This window comes from Nannobrachium achirus (assembly GCF_963921795.1).
Source record: "Nannobrachium achirus genome assembly, chromosome: 4".
Taxonomy (NCBI): domain Eukaryota; kingdom Metazoa; phylum Chordata; class Actinopteri; order Myctophiformes; family Myctophidae; genus Nannobrachium; species Nannobrachium achirus.
The window spans coordinates 45,106,170-45,128,930 of NC_137813.1; the positions used below are offsets into that span (position 1 = coordinate 45,106,170).

General features: G+C 44.1%; 1 protein-coding gene across 1 annotated transcript in view; it reads right to left on the reverse strand.

Moving 5' to 3' along the window:
• Window positions 1-712: 712 nt before the first annotated feature.
• col5a3a (collagen, type V, alpha 3a) overlaps window positions 713-22,761 on the reverse strand; it is a gene marked incomplete at its 5' end in the record, with an annotated part of 77,776 nt that continues 55,727 nt past the window's right edge. Inside the window, 21 exons of the mRNA XM_080723321.1 lie at window positions 713-1,383; window positions 2,090-2,323; window positions 5,835-5,903; window positions 6,193-6,305; window positions 7,143-7,455; window positions 7,560-7,613; window positions 8,152-8,187; window positions 8,440-8,493; window positions 9,612-9,719; window positions 9,860-9,913; window positions 10,819-10,872; window positions 12,896-13,003; window positions 13,516-13,569; window positions 13,752-13,805; window positions 14,047-14,100; window positions 14,207-14,260; window positions 14,918-15,025; window positions 16,411-16,464; window positions 17,027-17,080; window positions 20,316-20,369; window positions 22,368-22,421. Of these exons, the coding sequence (XP_080579447.1) occupies window positions 1,237-1,383; window positions 2,090-2,323; window positions 5,835-5,903; window positions 6,193-6,305; window positions 7,143-7,455; window positions 7,560-7,613; window positions 8,152-8,187; window positions 8,440-8,493; window positions 9,612-9,719; window positions 9,860-9,913; window positions 10,819-10,872; window positions 12,896-13,003; window positions 13,516-13,569; window positions 13,752-13,805; window positions 14,047-14,100; window positions 14,207-14,260; window positions 14,918-15,025; window positions 16,411-16,464; window positions 17,027-17,080; window positions 20,316-20,369; window positions 22,368-22,421 (1,884 nt within the window). The 3' untranslated portion in view covers window positions 713-1,236. The remainder of the gene's footprint in view (window positions 1,384-2,089; window positions 2,324-5,834; window positions 5,904-6,192; window positions 6,306-7,142; window positions 7,456-7,559; window positions 7,614-8,151; window positions 8,188-8,439; window positions 8,494-9,611; window positions 9,720-9,859; window positions 9,914-10,818; window positions 10,873-12,895; window positions 13,004-13,515; window positions 13,570-13,751; window positions 13,806-14,046; window positions 14,101-14,206; window positions 14,261-14,917; window positions 15,026-16,410; window positions 16,465-17,026; window positions 17,081-20,315; window positions 20,370-22,367; window positions 22,422-22,761) is intronic.

Genomic DNA, 22,761 nt, shown 5'->3' on the forward strand with positions numbered 1-22,761 from the left:
AGTGGTTCTCAAATGGCTCTTTGTTTCGACCATGAAGGACAACCCCGGACATAGAACCTGAAACCTTCCAGAACCCCTGAAGTTCTATGATTCTTTTGCTTGGTTTGATTGTTTCCATTATGAACAGAACATCCTATAAATAAAACATCTGAGTGCTGTAGGCTATGGAAACGAATCAAGAACCCGTGCGAAATAACCTGTGAAACACAGCCATGGCCCAGTTCAGTTAGTGAACTGGTGCCAAGTATTATTATGACTATTTGGATCATAATGTTTTACTCTCTCCTCTGTTATCTCCCCACCTGTAGTAAAGACACGCTGTAGGAGTCTGTACTTAATGGGGGACCCTGGCACAACCAAGTTTCAAAAGGCAGTCTGCAACCTAATATTATGTATCATTTTGTGGGTTTTTGACACTAAATTGTTTTGAGAACCTCTGGCCTAAAAGAATTGTTCCACTGCACTAGACCCATACCACAGAATGATAGACAGTTCCTATCCAAAGAATGGAGAGACCGTCTGCCTTTTAAAATTGTTCATTGTCAAGTGTCGCAGTACTTCTAAAAGGGCTTTGCACACAGGCGCGTTTTTTTTCGCACGGAAAAAACTGACTATTTTCTTTTTTTTTAAGAAAACAATGATTCTCTATGACCTCATGCACACCGGCTCCGAATTTGGCTGCGGCAATGCGTTTATTTCCCAATCGAACCCAGTTCGATTTGTGCGTCTTGTCGCATGCGGGAAAAACTCATCATTCCTTTTATGACTCCTTTTTGGATCCGCAGCGTGGATTCCGCACAGCATTGCACACCAAATCCAATGTGTTTTAATCATGCAGCAAACGGAAAAAAACGCAGTTGTTGAAAATCGCGCCTGTGTGCAAAGCCCTTAACTCTAGCGGATTTAACAGCAACAGCACACTCAAAAGGTCAGACAAAAACAAAACAAAAACAACAAATTAAATATGACTAAATGGAAGTTTTCCCTTTCATAAACGTTCTTTGTTCTTCTTCTTGTTCCTCTGTATTGCCAGGTTTCTCGCCGATGCAGACCCATGGAATAGAGTATCTCAGTGGTTGTCGAAGAGTCTTACAAAATATACCACAAACACACCTCTTATAGGAACATATATAATAAATATTGCTTGGGGGGCAGTGGTAAAGTCCAGTTTTTTCTTTTGGTTCATTTTCCATTCACAACTTGTGCAGGACATTCTCTGTGTTGCTGGCCCCCATGTTAACCATTGAAGCATACGCGTCCAACTTGGAAGCCAAATTTCTGGTTGCTGTTGCCAAAGTCTGATGGAGCAACGTCTATTATGGGGAGCAGCTCGGCTGATGGAGAGTCAATTTCTAGAACTGTCCTTTCCTGGCCCGTCCGAGACTGCATGTGAAAAAAGACAAACAAATGCGTGTGAAAAAGACAGACAAACAAATCAAAAACAAACACAACCAAGTTGGAATCCGCTTCGTCTACATCAGTGGTGGGTAGCAATGTAAAAAAAACTTGAAAATGGCAGAGCTACAAGCTCATACTGCATCTCGATGTGACGAGTTGTGAGCTTGTAGACTGTCAATTTTTAAATAGCCGTTTAAAATAGGGCTTAATTGGTTAATGTATGTTTTGTAACATCTGCAAAGTAACTTGTAACCTAAGCTGTCAAATAATTGTAGGGGATTGAAGTACAGTTTTTGCCTCTGAGATGTAGCAGAGTAGAAGTATGAATGAAGTATTGAAATATGGAATTAGTCATTTAATTAAGTACCTCAAAATTGTACTTAAGTACAGAGTTCTTCAGCAAATGTACTTAATTACTTTCCACCACTGGTCTACTACGTTGGCCAACTAGCTCTACCCCGGTCTTTCCCGAATCCCCACTTACATGAGAACCAATAATCTGATGGCTACCATCTGCAAGATACTGAATTGAATTAAGCACCATCTGACAACCGTATAACACAACTGATAAACACATTAGCTTCATTACGGCTAATTCCGGATCAGCCAGCCTTCTCTCTCTCTCTCTCTCTCTCTCTCTCTCTCTCTCTCTCTCTCTCTCTCTCTCTCTCTCTCTCGTTGGCACACTGACCTGGCATCCGTCATGCACTGTGTGGATGAAGGGGCTCTTGGCCTGGGTCAGCTCCTCGTCATTGCTGGCCCTGAAGCGCACGGCGTGTTGGTAGGAGCGCGCGGTGCTGTCGAACCAGCCTGCGGAGTTGTGGCAGGTGTAGGTGAAGCTCTGGTGGGCCGTGGCGCTGAGGAGCTTCAGGAAGGTCAGCTGGACAACGTGGACTGGAGTCCCATCGCTGTCAATGTAGGAGAACTGCGGGACACAGTGACAGGCTCAGTATGCAACAGTGTTTGCCAAATCCAAACCAAAAATACAGTACTGTATTAACCGCTTAATCTGGGAACACATCAGCATTCTTTTTATTTTATGAATGATTACGATTTATTTTGTTTTAGAAAATCTTTTGAAATAATAATAATTAAAGTTATACCATGTAACTTTTTTTATAAAACAAATCTTAAAATTGTCCTAACTGTTAAATCGCTAAAGTTTTAGAACCCCCACTCCGTTATTTTCAGCTTCTGAAGCCTTCTCTTTATATGTTTTCTACTTAGCCGTGACAGGGGCGGGATTTCCCGGCAAAATTACGTCATCACACTACCGGCCAATCACAGCGAGGGTTATACACTGCCGGCCAATCACAGCGCATCTTGAAGTGGGGTCGCCATATTTGTAGTCGCCCGTGTGTCTCTATACTCAAAAGGTAATCTCGCCTACCAGGCAGGGTGAAGGAGTCCGTTTATCTGGAATGCCTGAACGCACAGGAACCAGGGACCCCTCTAAAGATAGCTCTCGGCGAGGTGGAGGCAGACGCGGGGGTGTGAAGGTACGAAAAACGGCCGAAAGACGCGGACGCGACCGCGGTTTGCTATAGGGCTAATGACCACTAGTTGAGCATCTTACACAGTATAGCTTTAAAATTAAAATAAAAATACAAAATTGTGTATATGTGTTTATACTCCCATAAAAATGGGTGACCCTATGTTTGGGAAACAATGGTATAAAACATTCAAAGAGATTTATTAAGTCTATAGCAAGGGTCTTCAACAGGGGGTCCAGCACCCCTAGGGGGTCCTCAAATTATTAGAGGGGGTCCTCCAAATCTTTGTGTAATAGAAACTATTTTTCTCCTAGCGTCCATATTCTGAGAACTTTAGACAAAAATAACAGATCTACAAGCTCTCAACGCCTGGCATTGTGAGCGGTTTGGTGTAAAGGGGGAAAAGAGTACAGAGTGAAAGGTCAAGTTTAAGTATTGACCGTTCAAGTGGTTAAATATTTGAGAACACAAATTGACATGAATCCAAAACACACTGATGATTGTGTTGGCCTGAAAACATTGAAGACCCCTGGTCTATTCACACATAGCTAAGTTGTATTTATAATGGTGACATGTTGATCTTGTAACTGTTAACTAAGCACTCTTTATTCTTTGTGTGTGATTCTAGAATTGGGAAGGTCAGCCGGGGACCACTGTTGTTTTCCCAGTGTCAGCTACATTCAGTTTTTTTTTGCATTTTACTGTCTTGTATCTATCTATGTCTTGCTGCAAAAACCAATTGCCCTCCAGGGACAAATAAAGTTGCAAGTTGAAGTTGCAAGTTGACATAGAGCCAATAATATCAATAACAATATAGCGTACAGTCTTTCTTACAGAGAGCTAGGCTTCATGGTGAATATAGAAACCCATGGAGGAGCTGATCCCACTGACAATGGGGCTGTCAGACGTGCTGTGACAGTAGCAATTTTATTTCTATCAACCTTGTCAGTTGTTTATAAATCTCCCAATTTATATTCATGAATACATTTATGCAGAGGCGCGGGTATGCAGGTTATCCCAGGTTAGCATACAGTAACTTGCCTTTAGCGTGGGAGCAAACATTTCAATGGGAAAAGTGAAGGAGACGAGGAAAAGAAATGAACAAGCACTCTGTGTGTGAGTGAGTGAGTGATCCTCGCGGCTAAAACCAACTTCTAGCCCTGCAGTCTAAAACCTGACCCACAGGGGGGGTCCCACATGATTTTGGGGGCGGTCCGCAGGTGACAGTGAAGTGACAATTTAAGGACCTTTAAGACCTTTTTAATCCTTAAAGAATTGTCGTTTGCCGTACAGAGTTTTATTTTTCTCACTCCTCTTTAGAGTCTGGAAAGCCTCCCATTTCCGCGCCCAAACGAGTGAAAACTACTCGTGGCTTCTGATTGGTCTGTGGAAGGGGCGGGACCAGTATTGTCCAATGTAAAACTCGACTCACTTCCTGACTTGCCTACGTAATGGAAATCAAGCCAGGGAACTCTGAAGCGCCATGGACATGCTGGCTGTTTTGAGGTACTGCAGTTGGGGTCAGAAATATGAACGCGCATCTAGGCCTCTTTCTTTGTATTGACTGCGCGTTCATAGCGGAAGTGCTCGTTCATGAATTGGAGCCCCATCGCGTCCATGAACAAAATCGATGACGCAAAACGCGTCACATAGGCCCCACTACGTCACGTTTCAGAGGCGTTTCAAACGCGGAAGTACGCATCATGCGCTTGGTGAGCAACTCAATGCAAGTCAATTGGACCCTGGCCTGAAGTGAAGTGAGAAAACGTACACGTAAACATAGCGATTCAGGCTGGATTCCAGGCTATAAGAAGGAGGCTTATTTTCACAATATTTATCTGTGGAAGTAACCTGACTTTCGCCAGATGGTGGCAGCATTGCGTATATAACGCTCTGCTTTTACCATCTGGGCTTGCTCGGCCAGAGTTGATAACACTCGTAAAGTCCCGGGCCGGACCAATCAGCGGCAGCTATGGGCAGGCTCTGAGCGGCTCTGAGCCAATAGAGTCTGATTGCAGACCACGTGGAAACCCAGGAGGCGGATTCTGGGTGCAACGTCATGCATGAGGCCAATATGAGTGGTTGGAATTGGCACTCCCAGACTGTGATAGAAACGGCCACATCCAATCACCTGCTACAGAAATTCAAAAAATGGCCCGCCCCTTACATCGAGTCTGCCCGAGAGAGCCCAGATGTAAGGCAGAGCGTTACGCACTGCTGCAACTATCTGGCGAAAGTCAGGTTACTGTGGAAGCGAGTCAAACTAAATGTAATGCCTCAACTCTTACATTCCCAGTGCTTATCAGGGTTCAAATATGATTAATTTGTAAGGGTCACGGCCTGAAAAGGTTGAGAACGACTGGTCTAGCCAAACGAAAACATTCTAATCTCAGAACTGGTTGAATTGAACTGTAAAGGTCTTTGCACACTGCTGCGTTTTTTCGGACGAATAGTGGAGTGAATTTCGGAGCACGTGAATAAAAAAATCAACCTCACGTTGTGTCAATCATGTATGCACACTGCCGCCTGTTTCGTATTTATTTTCAGACCAGGGTTGATTTTTTTCAGATTTTCGCAACCGTCACCACCGAGTCCCTTGCTCTCTCGCTCTCCTCTTTCCCTCCTTGGCCTGAAACATTTTTGTGCGGATTTCCAAAACAGCTTAACAGTTTTAAACCTCTACCTGTAGTGATTATTCTTTTTAATCATAAATCATTGTTCTTAGCTACTACTTTTTGTTCATACAAACATACTTTATTTTATCACACAGTTTATATATTTTTAAACATATATTATCATTATTATTATTATTTATAATCATCTATCTATTTTCTTGGGGGTTCTCCTGCTCCATGCTCTCATTCAAACGTTCTCAATTAGAACGGGTAATTTAGCGGAACACGACTAATGCTAGAGATTAATGGTTGGAGGCGTTTGATTTACCTGCATGCCTCTCCTGTACTTGCTGAACCAGCTTCCTGGCTTCTCTTTGTTCCAAGCTGCTAATTTCACCTGTAAACAAAAAGACAGAGAGGAGGGGGAGCCGTTATACGTGCGTGCATAATCGTACATAATACGTATCTGTGGCGCTCATGCAAGCATGCCAGTGGAAATTATGTAAAGACGAAGTGATAATATTATCTGATGTCTGATCATATTCATATTCTGATCACATATTTTGTGTTCTGTGCACGCGTGTGCGTCTTCAAAGCACGCTTCGTATCCACATGGGACCTGTAGAGATTTGCAAAGCCTTGCTTTTCAAAGGATGACAAGCTGTGTAGGTTTTTGGGGGACTCACTATCTCAATCCTCTTGTCAGGGTAGAGACAGGTTTCTCCATCAGCTGTGAAGTTACAGTAGACCTTGATGGAGTCGCGGTGACAGCCTTGGTTAGGATCTATCCAGTAGTCTCCTGGGGGGTGGGGGGAGGGGGGGGCATGGAAATAACACATCAATCACACACCAGATGTAGTCCTGCCAGGAACACCTCAGAGAATACGATGACAACATGGGGAGGAAATGATGAACTGCATCGTAAGCTAACAAAGTCATGAGCCTCTGTAAAAAGAAATACGGAGAAGATGATGGAGTCCTTCTTGAATGGGCCGAGACATTTAACCCATTCAGAACGGGTACACAGTACTATGTATTATTATTTTATGCTTTAACTATTGAAAAATAGCAGATATACAAGCTCACAGCGCGGCACCGAGTGCCGCGCTGCGAGCTTGTAGATCTGCTATTTTTGAAAGGTCGTGAAAATTTGAATTTTGACCCGATTCTATAAGTGTCTTTTGAATCCTTATAAGATTTTTTGAAAAACCTATGTTTCTATGTCGGCAATCTGGCCGGCCATCGTCAAAGAAAAGGTCCTTTTCACTTAACTGGAGCTCAGTTAGTCTGTTCTTGAGAGACTACTATCTCAGTGGTTCTCAAACTTTTTCATGTCTAGGACCCCCAAAATTATATTTATTTGGCCACGGACCCCCATCTCAAAATATTTAGTTCCAGGGACCCCCTAGAACTAAAATTTTCGTTACAAACGTTCGCTTTAAAAAATACATATATTCAAAGATTTTCACAAAAAACTTTTCAAAAATAGCAGATCTACAAGCTCGCCGCGTGGCACTCGGTGCCGCGCTGTGAGCTTGTATATCTGCTATTTTTCAATAGTTAAAGCATTCAATAATCCTAGGCCTAAATGGCTTAAAAAGGGAGTTTCATTACGAGACGATATCGCTTTGCTCACCGTCTTTGTAGTCGGGCTGGACCATCATGAGCTCCTTGCAGGTGCGGGCGGGGCTCTCGTACGTGCCCAGGGGCCTCCTCATGAGCTCCACCTCCGTCTTCATGGAGTTGAGGGAGGCGAACACCTCCTCCATGCCCCCGGCCTCCTCCAGGAGGGGCTGGTCTCCCTGGAGGAACTCCTCCAGCTCCGGGTCCGGGACGTAGTCCTCCTCCTGCGACCGGGCCGAGCCGCCGCCGCCCCGGTCCGACTGCCTCTTCCTCTTCCTCCTGCCCTCCTTCATGGGCAGGGGCTGCACCATGGTCGCAGGGGGTCCCTGGACGTCGAGGGGAGAGGTGAGGTGAAAGGGTCATTTTCGGAAAAAATGGACGACACTGGTGGACCGAGTAGAATGGAACACGGGTAATTGAGTGTACTTACGGGGAGTCCGGGGGGGCCAATCCGACCTGTGTCTCCTTGGGGACCAACGGGACCCTAGAGAATTGGGGGGGGGGGATGACAAAAAGCTCTGTGTCAATCGTCCTTTCACCTGGAACCCTTCTCGCACCAGTCGGCCAAATCCTGCCTTTATCCGGGCAGATATGGCTGCCGCTTTACAGGATTATCCAGCCATGTGCATCAGCACTCTTTGGTCAAAGCCCTGTGCTCTCAAGACACGCTATAGTGGTTTTCATCACATCACATACACCAGAACCAAATCCTATTATAAGGGCCCACTGGAAAGAATCACACATAAGGCGAGCGTGGCTGTAACAGCAAGCTTTTAGTCCCAAAGACACGCAGTAAACACGGAGAAGCATTACGATTATGAAGCATGGTACATTTAAGCCAACACACAAATAAACTCTCTCTTTCTCTCTCTCTCTCTCTCTCTCTCTCTCTCTCTCTCTGTCTCTCCCTCCCTTCCTCTTCCTCTCTCTCTCTCTCATCCCACGCATATGTTGCAGACAGTTGGGCTGAGGTGTGCGGACAGGAATGGTAACGTGGGAATAGAAGAGATTACAACACTCACCATGTCTCCCTTTGATCCTCTCTCGCCAATTGCACCCTAGAAGAAGAGAAGGGAGTTGGATCGGTGAGGAGGTTGAAAGCCATAACTTGATTAACAATAAGTTGTGGTTCAACTTAAGGGCTGGTTATACTTGACTGAGCTTGGTAACAAATTGCAGTATGGACAGAGCGTCATCTTATATATTTTTAATTAAGCTTGTCTAATTCAATCAATCAATCAATCATGTATCCAAATGACGAAAGGATTACACTGAATGACTGTGTACCCGAGGCATATAAAAAAGCTTACCGCTAGTCCAGTCATTCCTGGGGGACCATTGGGACCAGGGGGACCACCTTTACCCTAGAATAGGAACACAAATATGCCTTTTTAACAAATCACACCTCATATTAATCTCATGTACGTAGCCTATTGTAAGACTACACTGTACTGTATGGTGCAAAATCCTGAGCGTTAATTTAACTTGTAGTGACAGTGTACACTCAGAGTTAAATTAACATGTTTTTATTAGTAGTAAAGTACAACATGTGGTTAGGATACAGTGCAGCACAACAAAAAATACAGATACATACATACAGTCAGTCCAAGATATCACAAAAATGTAAATAAATGTAGATAAATAAAAGTAGGAACCCCTTCACATATTCATGTAAGATTCATATGCATTAGAAAACTATCCCATATATCTTTGATTTCTTCCCATATCCTCTTCCCAGCATGTATTCATATGATGTCATTTTGATCATTTCATTCCATTCTTTGAACCCATGCATTCTTGGAACTCTCAGAGTTAAAACCCATTTAGAACGGGTACACAACTATTGAAAAATAGCAGATATACAAGCTCACAGCGCGGCACCGAGTGCCGCGCTGCGAGCTTGTAGATCTGCTATTTTTGAAAAATCGTGAAAATGTGATTTATTTATTTTTTAAAGTATTGTTTTGGGGCTTTTTCTGCCTTTATTTGGATAGGATAGTAGACTGACAGGAAATGGGGAGAGAGATGGGGAATGACATGCGGCAAAGGTCGTCCGGATCGGGAACCGAACCGGCGACGCCAGCAGGCATCATATCCCAGCATGTGGCATGCGCCTTGACCACGAGGCCAGCGGGCGCCCCGTGAAAATGTGAATTTTGACCCGATTCTATAAGTGTCTTTTGAATCCCTCTAAGATTTTCATGTGAAGGACCCCCAAAATGATATTTATTTGGCCACGGACCCCATTCAACATATTTAGTTCCAGGGACCACCCAGAAGCAAAATCGTTCGCTTTGAAAATACATATATTCAAAGATTTGCACACATTTTCACAACTTTTTCAAAAATAGCAGATCTACAAGCTCGCAGCGCGGCACTCGGTGCCGCGCTGTGAGCTTGTATATCTGCTATTTTTCAACAGTTAAAGCATTCAATAATCCTAGGCCTAAATGGGTTAACAATAAAAGATGTTGTGGCGTACCCCGTCTCCTTTGTCTCCGGGCGTGCCCTGGTTTCCCGGAAGGCCTCTGTCTCCCTTCTCTCCGTGATCTCCGGGAGGTCCGATAAGACCGATCAAACCGCCGTGACCCTACAGTCCAGGGAACAGCAGGGGTCATCGTACACACATATAGCAGCGATGGCGGAGGCTTCATACTGCGTGTGCAACAGATTTATTGGCTCTCTGTCTGTCTGTATGTCTGTCAGGAGCTGAATCGATAAGGCACTCACCTTATCACCCTTGGTCCCGGGGTCTCCTTTCAAGCCTGGAAGTCCTGCTGGCCCCTGTGAACAGGTCAAGGCTCATTATTGGTGCACATCACCGATCTCAGACAGCACCGCCGTCCGGGAGAAACCTTGTATCTCCATATTTCATATTTATCTAGTTTTTCATGATTGAATATCGTCGTTGTCGGGGGGAAACCTTGTATGTCCAAAACCGTTTGTTTTGTATTTATCCTTTTAAAAACGATTTAAACTAGTGAAAACAGCTGATCTACGAGCACACAGCGCCTCGCGGTGCGAGGCGTTGTGTGCTTGTAGATCTGCCGTTTTCACTACTTTTGTGCGAAAAAATTAACAAATTTCCATCTTGGAGATACGAGGTTTCTGCCCGACAGTGACGATATCCTATTTTATACCCAGTCGTATGAAAGTGTCTTGCAAAAGTAGCGGAAATAGACGTTTTACAACCTCACAATGCGATGCAACACTTTTTGAGCTTTGCTATTTTCACCATGCCCAAAATAGAGACACCAAGTTGAAAAGTTGTCAGGTCTGTATGTGGGTCTTATAAATATTTAACAACAGCTTGTGAGTAAATAAATAATAACTACAGTACAGTACACAGGGGTTTTTTACATTTCCTGAAAAGTAACAGTTTTGGGCAAACCGTACAAGTTTTCTGCTGCTGCAGCAACAATAATACAAAACATCTGCACTGAATATTTGGACAGTTTTATGTCAAGGATCCCCAAATGTATTTGGCTGCAGACCCCCATCAGAAAATACATGGTGCCATACAAGATTTGTGTATGGAATGTAAAACTTTTTTTTTGCAGATTTACAAACTCACATCGACTATTTTAAGGTGGTTAAACAGATTTTGATGCTATATTAACTCATGGTACCCCTGGGGGTCCCTACTTTCAGAGCCACTGCTTTAGGGTTCACTGGAATCTGGTTCTTACCATTGGTCCTGGTGGTCCGGTCTGCCCTGGTGGTCCATTTAACCCTTGTTCACCCTGGAGATTGAACACAGCATGCAAAGTATAATCCTCAGTTTGAACTTGTTCATTTGTAAATCAGCGAGTGGGCAAAAGGAAACCTCTGGGTTTTAGGGTATACTCTAGTCCAGGGGTGGGCAACTTAGATGATGGAGAGGGCCACTATATTTTCACACTCACTCCAGAGGGCCACAATGCATGTACAGTCAAAAATAGCTGACCGTCAAGCTCTTTTGACCTAGTAGATCTGCTATTTCTTAATTGGAATCCGGATTTTCAAATGCATTTATAATATTATGTTCTTATGTTAACTTTATGAACTTAAATATAAATATAAATACATCGGACAAAAAAAATACAATACAATTGTAATACTAGTCATTAAGCTACACATTTTTCCATGTGTGAAATTGTAACAGCTGAAATCACTAATATATCAGTATTCCAATATCGCCAGTTGCCCATCTATGCTCTAGTCTAATGTATAGTAGAGTACCGTAAATCCCCAATTAGTAGCCCGGGCGTTTATTTCGCAAAATGGGGTCGGACCCCGGGCGCTTAAAAGGGACCAGGCGGCTATTGGTAACAGGCTTTTATTTATTTTGGCACTGGCCAGCACTGGGCCATTATTTGGTAATTATTTCTTTCTCAAACTATATAATAGTAATAATAATCAAAATGTTATAATAAATGTTAGAATTATTATTATTTTAATTGTTATGAACACCCAGAAAATAGCACATTGCGATCTATTAGACCAAACCTCATTTAAAAAATATCAAGAGTGTATGAATGCCTTTTAAAAAAATATATATACTATTATTTATAAGGGAATCTTTCTCCAAAATAATCAATTACCGCATACCAGCAAAGACGCATCTAGGTCTGACTCTGTAGTCAACGAGTCGACTCAACGACCCAATTAGCGTAGAAGTCCTGCAGCTGGTGCTCTGACTGGACTCTGACATGACCACTGAACAGCTCCACTATCCTGACATTAAAATATTATGGTATTGCATTATGATTAAGCCTTCTGCATTCCCCTTGAACCTCAAAATAATGGATTACTTCTTCAAAATGCGGATAACAAGAGGCAGCAACAGGTAATGAGTTATTCTGATCCAGCTGGTGTTATTGTCCAGTCTTTCTCCATCACAACGTTTTGCCATTAAAGTAGCCTACTCACGCAAACTTTGCATTGTAGCAACGTTTTAGACAGTAATGAATGGTGGTCAGTGAGCAGAGAGCAGCAGACTCCTTAGTCCTTTTTTCCTCTCTTTTTTTTGTGTCCTTTGGCAATCTGTTCCCCGACGCACAGACAGACAGTGCGTCCTGCGTGCGCGTCATATGGTAGCGCAGCACTGGGCTGGGCTGGGCTGGGCACCATATACATTTGGCTTAGAAGTAGAAGTGTCTGTTCACAGGGCTGTGAACTTGTAGATTTGCTGTTTTCAGCGCATTACCGTCATGCAACATATGACCCGTAGCGACGCACAGCGAGTGCGGTGCGTTGCAACGTGCTGTCACAGCACTGCTGTGAGCTTGCAGATTTGCTGTTTTCAGCGCACCACTGCCATGCAACATAAATGACCAGTTAAGTTGAATAAATAGCAAATAATACCAAACAACCAAACAAATAATAGCCCGGGCTCTTACATAAAACCTAATAAGGATAATATTAATTGCAAATAACGGCCCAGGCGCTTATACAAACCATGCGCTTATTTGAAACAGGCGTTTATTGCGCAAAATGGGGTCAGACCCCGGGCGGATATATGGGACCCGGCGGCAGTTTGCCACCGGGCGATTAATTGGGGATTTACGGTATGTTAATACTATGTAACTAGTGATTAGAGGTGGTATCTCTACTCTTCTATTGAGACACCTAGACCACCAACTGGAAACAGCCATGTCTGAAGCTCACAAACCCCAAATATCTCCCCTGGTGGAGCAGTGTATTTGAACAAACACCCACAAACAGAATAATGAATAATGTGCTGTCATCTAGTTGAATGGCTAAAGGCTACAGCGGTGCACTGACCCCAGGTCCTGGGATTCCTCGGAGGCCCTCTGTACCAGGCTTCCCAGCCTGTCCCTGGGCTCCCACTGGACCGGTCTTCCCCGCCAGACCTTCTGGACCTGTCGCTCCCTGCAGAACAGCAAGATGTAGTGTTATGATACCACTGTATACTCAACAATATGTTTATAACTTATGATGCTACTCTATGTACTCAACCACACTGGGTATCATGAGACTGACACAATACTGTATGTCCAAATATGGGCTTAATATTGATAACATCAGGGATCTCCATATATGGGCATAAAAGGGACAAGGACAAAATTAATATATGGGCATAAAAGGGACAAGGACACAATTAATTTGCAATTGTGGTCGCTGTGACGCGAGTCACACCTGCAAATGAGTCTACTGTATATATGGAGGGTGACATGAGGCATGACTGACTGACGCACATGAGCTGCAGGTTTTCATAGTAAATGCGACCTACGGTCGTAAGTTCGCAACTACCGTATACTCAACCATATAGTATGTTATGATGCTACTGTATACTCAACAATATAGTGTGTTACGATACTATACTCTATACTAAACTATACTAAACATGTCACACAGACACACACACTTGCAGTCTGATTTACCTTTGATCCCTTCATTCCTTGCTTCCCTTCTTTTCCTTCAGCTCCCAAGTGACCCTGGTTGGAAAGAAAGACAGAAAGAAACATGTTTAGAGGTCATGTATGATTTGTGTTGAATTGACAACCGATTTTGCTTCGGTTAATACAACAGCGTGAGGTCATGATGCTTGAGGCACGCACGCACGCACGCACACACACGCACACACACACACACACAGAGCACAAATGAGTAAACTTACCCTCCGCCCTGGGGGTCCTGAAGGGCCTGGCTCTCCAGAGGCGCCTGGGGCTCCCTGCAGAGAACAGAACAAAGGGTTAACATTTTTAAACAGAAATGCAGTCGCAAAGACATGGAGAAGAAAGCATTGCCGCGATGAGACGAATAAGTAAAAAACCTCTCCCTGGCGAGAGAGAACAAAGACTTCATCTGTACACTTACAGGTCTGCGACAGGAGCAGAGAATGGAGATACAGTACTGGTGTTTCTAGTTTCTAAGTTTATTTAAAACTTTAACAAAGATCATACAGTACTCACAGCTTTGCCAGTTTCTCCGTTGTCTCCCTTAGACCCTGGTCCCCCGTCCACTCCCTAGACAAAAAAACAAAACCGGTTGGAAGAAAATGATGGTATCTCTAGTTGCCTCGCTCTACAGTATATTGCGTCTATATATTTCTCATTACAGTGATTTACTCACATTGGGGCCGGCCTCCCCAGGGGGGCCCGAATCTCCCGGGAATCCAATGGGACCCTGTGGGAGCGACAGCAGTAGGTTAGAGACTCAGACTCCTATACTGTACAATATAACATTACTGTGATATTACACATAGAGATGGGGATTTATGGTTCTTTGAAGTGAGCCGGATCTCTGGGATCCGTTCCTTTCAAAGAGCCGTTCAAAAGACTGGCTCATTCTAGGCCTTCTAGTTACTTTGTAGATTTTGATTATAATTACATACCGTATATAGGTACAAACCTGCCATTTGAAAATAGCCGATCTACAAGCTCACAATGCGTCGCGCTGCGACGCATTGTGAGCTTGTAGATCTGCTATTTTCAAATTATTTTTCTACATTTTACTCATTGGAAAATCTGTGAAACAGGACATTCTGCATAATGAGTACGTTCTAATATTGGTACTTTAAGTACATTTTGATACCAATACTTTTTTTTACTTTTACTCAAGTACATTAACATTCCAAACTTCTACTTGATTGCACTATTGATATTTTTACTTAAGTAAAGAAACTGAGTACTTTTCCCACCACTGTTCATTTAGAAAAGGAACGGCTACCCTACTGCGAACCGGATCCCATCGTTCATTTCAAAGAGCCGTTCAAAAGACTTGATTCGTTCGCGAACGTCCCACCTCTAATCACATATAATAAACCTCACAGTGTGAACTCACAAAGTTGCCTTTGGGTCCATCCTCCCCTGGTATTCCTCGGATTCCTGCGGGTCCAGCTGCCCCGGGAGGCCCTGCGTCTCCCTTGTCCCCAACGTCGCCTTTACCCCCCTGGGATCCAACAGTTAACAGACAAGAGTGAGATTATGGGACAGAAGAGGAGGTTGATTGAGAAAATAATGTTTACTTTAGTAGGCCGATGCTATAGTACAGGAGGTCTTCAACGTTTTCAGGCCAAGGATCCCTTCGTTGAGAGAGAGATGAAGCAGGGACTCCATATAGTTTCATCTTTTGACAGCACAATCATCAGTGTGTTTTGGATTCAGGTACATTTGTGTTTTCAGATATTTAACCATTTGGACCGTCAATAATGAATAAACTTGACTTTTAACTCTGTACTCAGTCTGCTCTTTTTCCCCTCTACACCAAACCTTTTGCCGAAAATAGCCGATCTACAAGCTCACAACGCCTCGCAGCGCGAGGCGTTGTGAGCTTGTAGATCTGCTATTTTTGGCTAAAGTTCTCAGAATATGGACGTTAGGGTTCAAGTGGTTAATATAAAAAGGATAAAAAAAGGAGGACCCCCTGTAGTAACTGTTGAGGACCCCCTGTTGAAGACCCCTGCTATAGTATGTAATTTAGATAGAAGACAACAGGGTAGTTGTTATTCCGGTTACAGTGTAGCACTAGCAATACACTTTATACTATCATATTATGTTAGCACTATAACAATAATGATAACTATGACTGTATCGTTCACCATTATCTTTGCTATAGTCGCTGTGTGAACTCTGCCATCCACTTGAATCAGAATGATTATATCTTTACAGGGGCGCCACAAGGGGGAGGAAAGTGGGACTGAGTTACTAGGTCTCAAGGTGGAGGGGCCCTAGTAACTTTAGCTATTGAAAAATAGCAGATATACAAGCTCGCAAGCTTGTAGATCTGCTATTTTTGAAAAGTCGTGAAAATGTGTGCAAATCTTGAATAGCCTAAATGTATTCTTTAAGCGAACATTTGTAACTCAAATTTTGCTTCTGGGGGGTCCCTGGAACTAAATATTTTGAGATGGGGGTCCGTGGCCACATATCATTTTGGGGGTCCTTGACATGAAAAAGTTTAAGCACCACTGACATGGATACATAGGTTTCTTGCACACATTTTCAATTTTTTTCAAAAATAGCAGATCTACAAGCTCACAGCGCGGCACTCGGTGCCGCGCTGTGAGCTTGTATATCTGCTATTTTTCAATAGTTAACATTCATGGGGGGCCCGCAGTGAATCCTTGTACCCAGGGCCCAGAATTTGGTGTGATGCCCCTGTATCTTTACAGTACAGTCGTCGTTATAGTTAAAGTGCTTGGTGTGAGCGGCCATTAAGGTTCATGTTGCTTTACTCCAACCTTGCACTTTGTCTAAATTGTAATTGTACAGGAGAGAGAGAGAGAGAGAGAGAGAGAGAGAGAGAGAGAGAGAGAGAGAGACTATGTGACTCACAGCACCACCAGTATTTCCCACAGGTCCAGGGTCTCCGGCTTCTCCGTCTTCACCCTGGGAGAGAAGGCACAGCATCCAGGTAAGTACACCGCACACACCACTAGGGGTGCAACAGTTCATCCAACTGATCCATTTCATTGATTATATATATAATCGTTATTTAATAAATGAATAACCTATCCCTATTTTGGGCAGGTCATTATAGATGGACATTTTCAAACAATCTAAAAAAATGGATGATCTGAAAGCTCACACTGGGGAACATCAAGACGTGTTGAGCTTGTTTTCGTTGATTTATTGAATACTTTATACTTTATTAGACAAAAATGCAAACAGCACGAGGTACAGTCAGACATTTGGACTAAAAAAGGATACTGTAACACAAAAAGGTCCTGAGGACTTGTCTCCATTGTGATCCTATAAAGTTGTAGATCTGCTATTTTCACTATTTTATATATAAATATACAGTATACTGTATATGAAGCCCACGCTTCTTGATTTTTCAATGAATGGAAAAAGTGATGGATAGAATAACATGGCTGAGAAGATAATCGATAGTGGCAGTCCTACACAGCACATCATGTCCAAACATTCTCACTAATGGGGACCAACTGACCTTATCTCCAACACGTCCAGGCTGACCAACTCCACCAGGCAATCCGGCCGCCCCCTGTGGAACAGGTAGAGAGAGAGAACATCACAAAACAGTATAGCGGCTCTGAAATATTCATGTGATTTTCTTGAAATTCCACACCCTCGCTGCCTTTTTTTTTCTGTGTGTGTGTGTGTGTGTGTGTGTGTGTGTGTGTGTGTGTGTGTGTGTGTGTGTGTGTGTGTGTGTGTGTGTGTGTGTGTGTGTGTGTGTGTGTGTGTGTGTGTGTGTGTGTGTGTGTGTGTGTGTGTGTGTGTGTGTGTGTGTGTGTGTGTGTGTGTGTGTGTGTGTGTGTGTGTGTGTGTGTGTGTGTGTGTGTGTGTGTGTGTGTGTTATTGCTGCGGTTGCTTGTCTGTCAGCAGTTCTGTTCTCAGACAGCAGAAACTGGAGCAGCATTATCACTCTAACAAGGAGGAAAACTTGTGTGTGTCAACTGCTGTGGGGATAGTATCAGTGGAGAATAAGCTTTTCCATCTCTCAGTTCGCCTGTGTTGCGTTTTGTGTGTGTGTGTGTGTGTGTGTGTGTGTGTGTGTGTGTGTGTGTCTGTGTGCGTGCTCGTGTGTGCTGGCATGGACAGTTTTCCCATGCTTACGCAACGCTGATGAGCATACAACAGTAATAGCTGTGCGTGCGTGCGTGCTAGGGCGCGTGTGTGTGTGTGTGTGTGTGTGTGTGTGTGTGTGTGTGTGTGTGTGTGTGTGTGTGTGTGTGTGTGTGTGTGTGTGTGGAGAGAGGGGGGTGTTTTGTTAGACGTCTTGAGACAAACAACAGCAAAAACACATCTTCGCTAGAGTGCACAGACGTGCTGGCTGAGTGGATCAGAACGCCGCTAGTGAGGTCCCCTGCTGTTAACACCCCGCCTCTCATCCCGTCCACTTCTATCTCTCTCTCTCTCTTTCTCTCTCTCTCTCTCTCTCCCACCCAGTGGCGTCAGTTCAGAAAAAGCTAAGGTATGGCAACATGACTGGTGTCTTGCACGCGCGCGAAGCAACAGACATGATACATTTATTGTAAGAACTAGTACATTTTATTTTTTCCCCCCGTTTCTACGGTTTCTTCAAGTGCAGTTAAACTTGGCATGTTAGTAAACGTGCCACAATTAACAATAATGTATTGCACCTGTGCAGCTGACTTGCGAAACCTTTGAATGTACCATTTTTGTCAAGATGGGGAGAATACAAGTGTGGAGAATATAATTATAATAACTTGTTAAAGTGACCATTTTGTAAAATGTTGCATTTGTAGTTATTTTAATGTAATTTAACAACATAATAACCAGCACATATAGACAAAGAGACATTTGTGGATTTATATTTAAACGTAACTTTTATTCTCCCCCCTGGACCCAGGGTATGGCAGCTGCATACCCCCTGCCATACCCAATTGACGCCCCTGCTCCCACCATTCCTGTATCAATCCATTTATGGATCCCTCATCTTTGCTAACCCCCTCCCTCCACTCTTTCTGCAGTAGTAGAGACAGCTCCAGTGTGTCTGCGACTCACTGCTGAATAATTGACCGACGTGTGAGAGAGGGCTGTTGAGAAATGGCCATTACTGGAGGTAAATATAACTGGCTCCTAGGGATGATAGTCTAATACTCCTTAATGATTCATGGAGCTGTAAATATAACTCTCTCTCTCCCAGGAATTATATTTTAATACTGTTGAATAATTCAACTTTCAAACGCAGGACGGGTCTGAGGAGAAGAGAGGCAGTCTATAAGGATCAGCTACTGTACTGTTCAGCTAAGTCAGAGTAGGCTACATGTTTTTTGGGGGGGGCAAATCAATGGATTTGGCATTGTGCTGATACAATACAAACTTAACACCAGTAAGACTCCCTAATCGGGAGATAAGAAACCGTCAGGTCGCATACACAAACTTTAGAAGGCAATGACAGCCAATCAGGAGGGAATATGGGAAAAGGGACAGATCCATGTTGATGACATGACTCTAGACATACTGTGTACCGCTTTGCGTGATTTTAGGCCAAGATCTGTAAGAGCAGTGTCCAAAAATGTGTTTTGCAGTAATCGGCCTCAAGAAGAGGGCCATGTGAGAAATGAGTGGAGGTTGTGGTTTGGTAGGAGTGTTTGTGCAAAGTTTGGCATGGATAGGGGCAACGGTGGCGGAGATATGAGTAGGGCAAAAGTGTGACGTGACGTGACGTGACGTGACGTGACTGACAGACTGACTGACAGCCGGTGGAGGTTTTGATAGTAACTGCGAGCTGACGGTCGCAATCCTTGTGTCACCAATGGTGAATGCAATGCCATAACCCATTTAGAATTGCCCCGGTAAGCTCATATCCCGAATGAGAGTTTTTTAATTATGACAGCTGGGATTTGCTGATATTAGCTGGATTATTGAGGCATGTAACACATTATCCCATTTACGATTGGTTTTTGTCTAAGTCTCATTACCATGGTAATATTCAGATATATTCTTTCAATTAATGTGCACGTGGAAATTCATGATTGGAATATGATGATGAAACTACTTGACCTGAACATGACCTCAACTGGGGATGGAGGGAGTATATTAAAACACCAAGGTAAGTCTGCTGGCTATGGAAGATGGGGGCGGTCTGTGGTAGGGGGTGTGTGGAGGGTATGAGTGTGGGGGGGGTGGAATGCTTGTGTATGTGGGGGCTTTCATGTAAGAACTGCTTGGTATGGAAGATTGGGGGTACGGTATATATCACCATTAGCCTCGTAAATCAGACTCTCCTTTGAATCTGAAGGCAGGAGGATCCTGGTTTATTATATAGTCTATATCACAAGTCTATACCCCCCCCCCCCAACCAAGTTAAACTATGGGATAATTACTTGCACAAGCAGAGTGCGCAAGTTGCGTTCGGTCTGTCACATATCTGTTGCGTGTCCGTTTGTGGTTACGCCAGTAGCCAATCAGAGACCAGCATTCCTGGTGACATCACCATCAACAGCCAATGAGGGACCAGCATTCTTGGTGACATCACCATCAACAGCCAATGAGGGACCAGCATTCTTGGTGACGTCACCATCAACAAGAGCGACCTGATAACAAGGCGCGCTCTGCTGGCACACAAGTAGGCCATACATTAGATGGCCACGAGTGCACAGGTCGCAAGTTGGCACCTCATCATTGTGTCATCATTACCGACAACATACAGTATAAATTGGGATTAAAGCGGTTTCGTCTCGTTGCAAATCTTTGGTACAAACTAGACTAAGCTTAACAGTAAAATAAGGAATTGAGACATGCTGTACCTCTCCACCGCTGTTCCCCTGGGGACCTCGAGGGCCGTGCTGTCCTGGGGGTCCCTGTGGAGACAAATAAGAGTGACGTTTTCTTTCAGAACTCAGGTGCAGCAATAACAACGTAATTTACAATTTAGGCATGTATGAGACACACACACACACACACACACACACACAATTCACACACACACACACACACACACACACACACACACACACACACACACACACACACACACACACACACACACACACACACACACACACACACACACACGCACACCACCAAAGTGAGGTAAAACATATTTGATGCCTCCTAGATTGAAAGTGAGCTATACATCATGTGGAGATGGAGCAGCCCATTCATGTGATCATCATCATAGTGACATGATGGTGACACATAGGACAGGCCATTACCCTCAATATGACACCGTCATTCCCGCTGCCTGCCTTTTACCAACTCTCTCTATCTTTCACTCTATTCGGTAATGAGGAACTTCTAGCCAGTGAGATGCAAGGCTCTCTCTCTCTCTCTCTCTCTCTCTCTCTCTGGGCAGCAGTTGAAATGAGAGTACTGAAGTGGGCTTGGAATCTTCACAGCCCACCTCAAGAGAACGACGAGCAATTAATTCTGACTGCGCTCAGCGACCGGCCTGGGTTTGAGCAGATGTTGAGCTTAGCTCTCGAAAACGCTCAGAAGTCTTGGAGAAGAGTCTTCTGTGGTAAAGGGTCTTGTGAGGAAGACCGATAGACAGACAATCTGCCCAGGGAGAGCGGTGGGTGAGAGAAAGAGAGAGAGAGATGGAGATAGAGAAAGAGAGAGAGAAAGTCAGGGAAGCATTAGAGGAGACAATCCTATGATCCGCGAGACTAGCCACATGTATTAAGCTTCCCCGTGGAGCTCTGTGTCTCTCCCTCTCTTTCTATCCCTTTCTGTCTGTCTGTCTGTCTGTCTGTCTGTCTGTCTGTCTGTCTGTCTGTCTGTCTGTCTGTCTGTCTCTGTCTGTCTGTCTGTCTCTTGCTCCCCCGTTTAGTTTTGCTCTCATTTGGACGTGCCCCGTTGCCCCTTCTGAATCATAATAATAATAATAATATATACCTATTTCATCCCGCGAGGGAAATTAAGCATTTTCAGCCCAACCCAGCTGATTCGCTGCCCACAAGGAGCACGTGAGCAATTAGGGGTTAAGAGTCGGGCAGGGCATGTAGAGCAGTGCTTCTCATCACAATCATTTGAACCCCTTTATCCATATTTTATAAGTTGGCTATTAAAAAAACAGCAGATATACAAGCTCCCAGCGAGTCACTTTGTGCCGCGCAGCGAGTTTGTACACCTGCTATTTTTGAACATTTTCTTCTGGGCGTCCTTGTCACAAAACAGTCAGAAATTGTGAAAATAGCTGATCTATGCCTCGCAATGGCTCAACTCTTAGTGCTCGTCAGGTTGAGGGGTCCTCAGCCAAATCAATTTGGGGGTGTCCTTTGGCAGGAAAAAAATGGAGACGGACTGCTGTAGAGGACGTGTGGTGCGTGCGGCGTGTCCACGCACGGCTGACAGCCTTCCGAGAGACGCCAGCCAGTCACAAAGGAGGCTGCTCATTAGACAGCCAAGACTGAGGCTAATCTGATTAGCAGCTGTCACACCGTCTTCCTGCTCCCAAGCAGCGCTCCTTCCGTTCCTCTTCTTCATCGCTCCGTTGCTTCCATCTCTTCCACACCATGTTCTCTTTTCTTTGCGTCTATTTATTTCGCTCCTTTGCGGAACCTCCTCCAAACCCTCGCAGCCTCGTACGCTAAGTCTCAGCCGTTCGCCATCATCGCGCGGCGGGTCAATCCGGATCGGAGCCATCCACCGAGACGGTGCTCAAGCTATTTTTGAGCTGTTGTATTGTGTTGGTTTTAGCATAAAATAAGCAAAACGATGCGTACACTATAAAATACTGACTGATAACTGAACTCTGAGAGTGTATCGATGGAACCAAATGGACCTGTTTTGTACCCTCTTTTTACTGTGTAGATAGCAGTGATGAGGCAATGTGAGTGGCTTCTAGTAGTACTCACCATCAAGCCAACATGACCGGTCTCTCCCTTCTCGCCTGGTGTGCCTGGCATGCCCTGCAAATATGTAAAAATATACAGTAAACAAATATCCAGTAATAGTACAACTCCTCTCAACTCAACCCTACGTCCTCGTTGTGAGAGGCAGAAGCAGGTGAAGCTGACTAACGACTATGAGAAATTCGTACACGTAGGCATGTCCAAAATATATTTAATTTGAATTATAAAACATATTGTTTAATCCCAGGTGGAGCAAGAGGAACGTATAGCAGGTAAGAATCCTGCTGCGTGAGATAAGACTCAAAGATGAAGGCAGAAGGACTATAGAGAACAAGAGAACGTTTGGAGGATACAGTAGCTGGGTGCAGGTGTACTCGTGCATGTCACTTCATCTTAG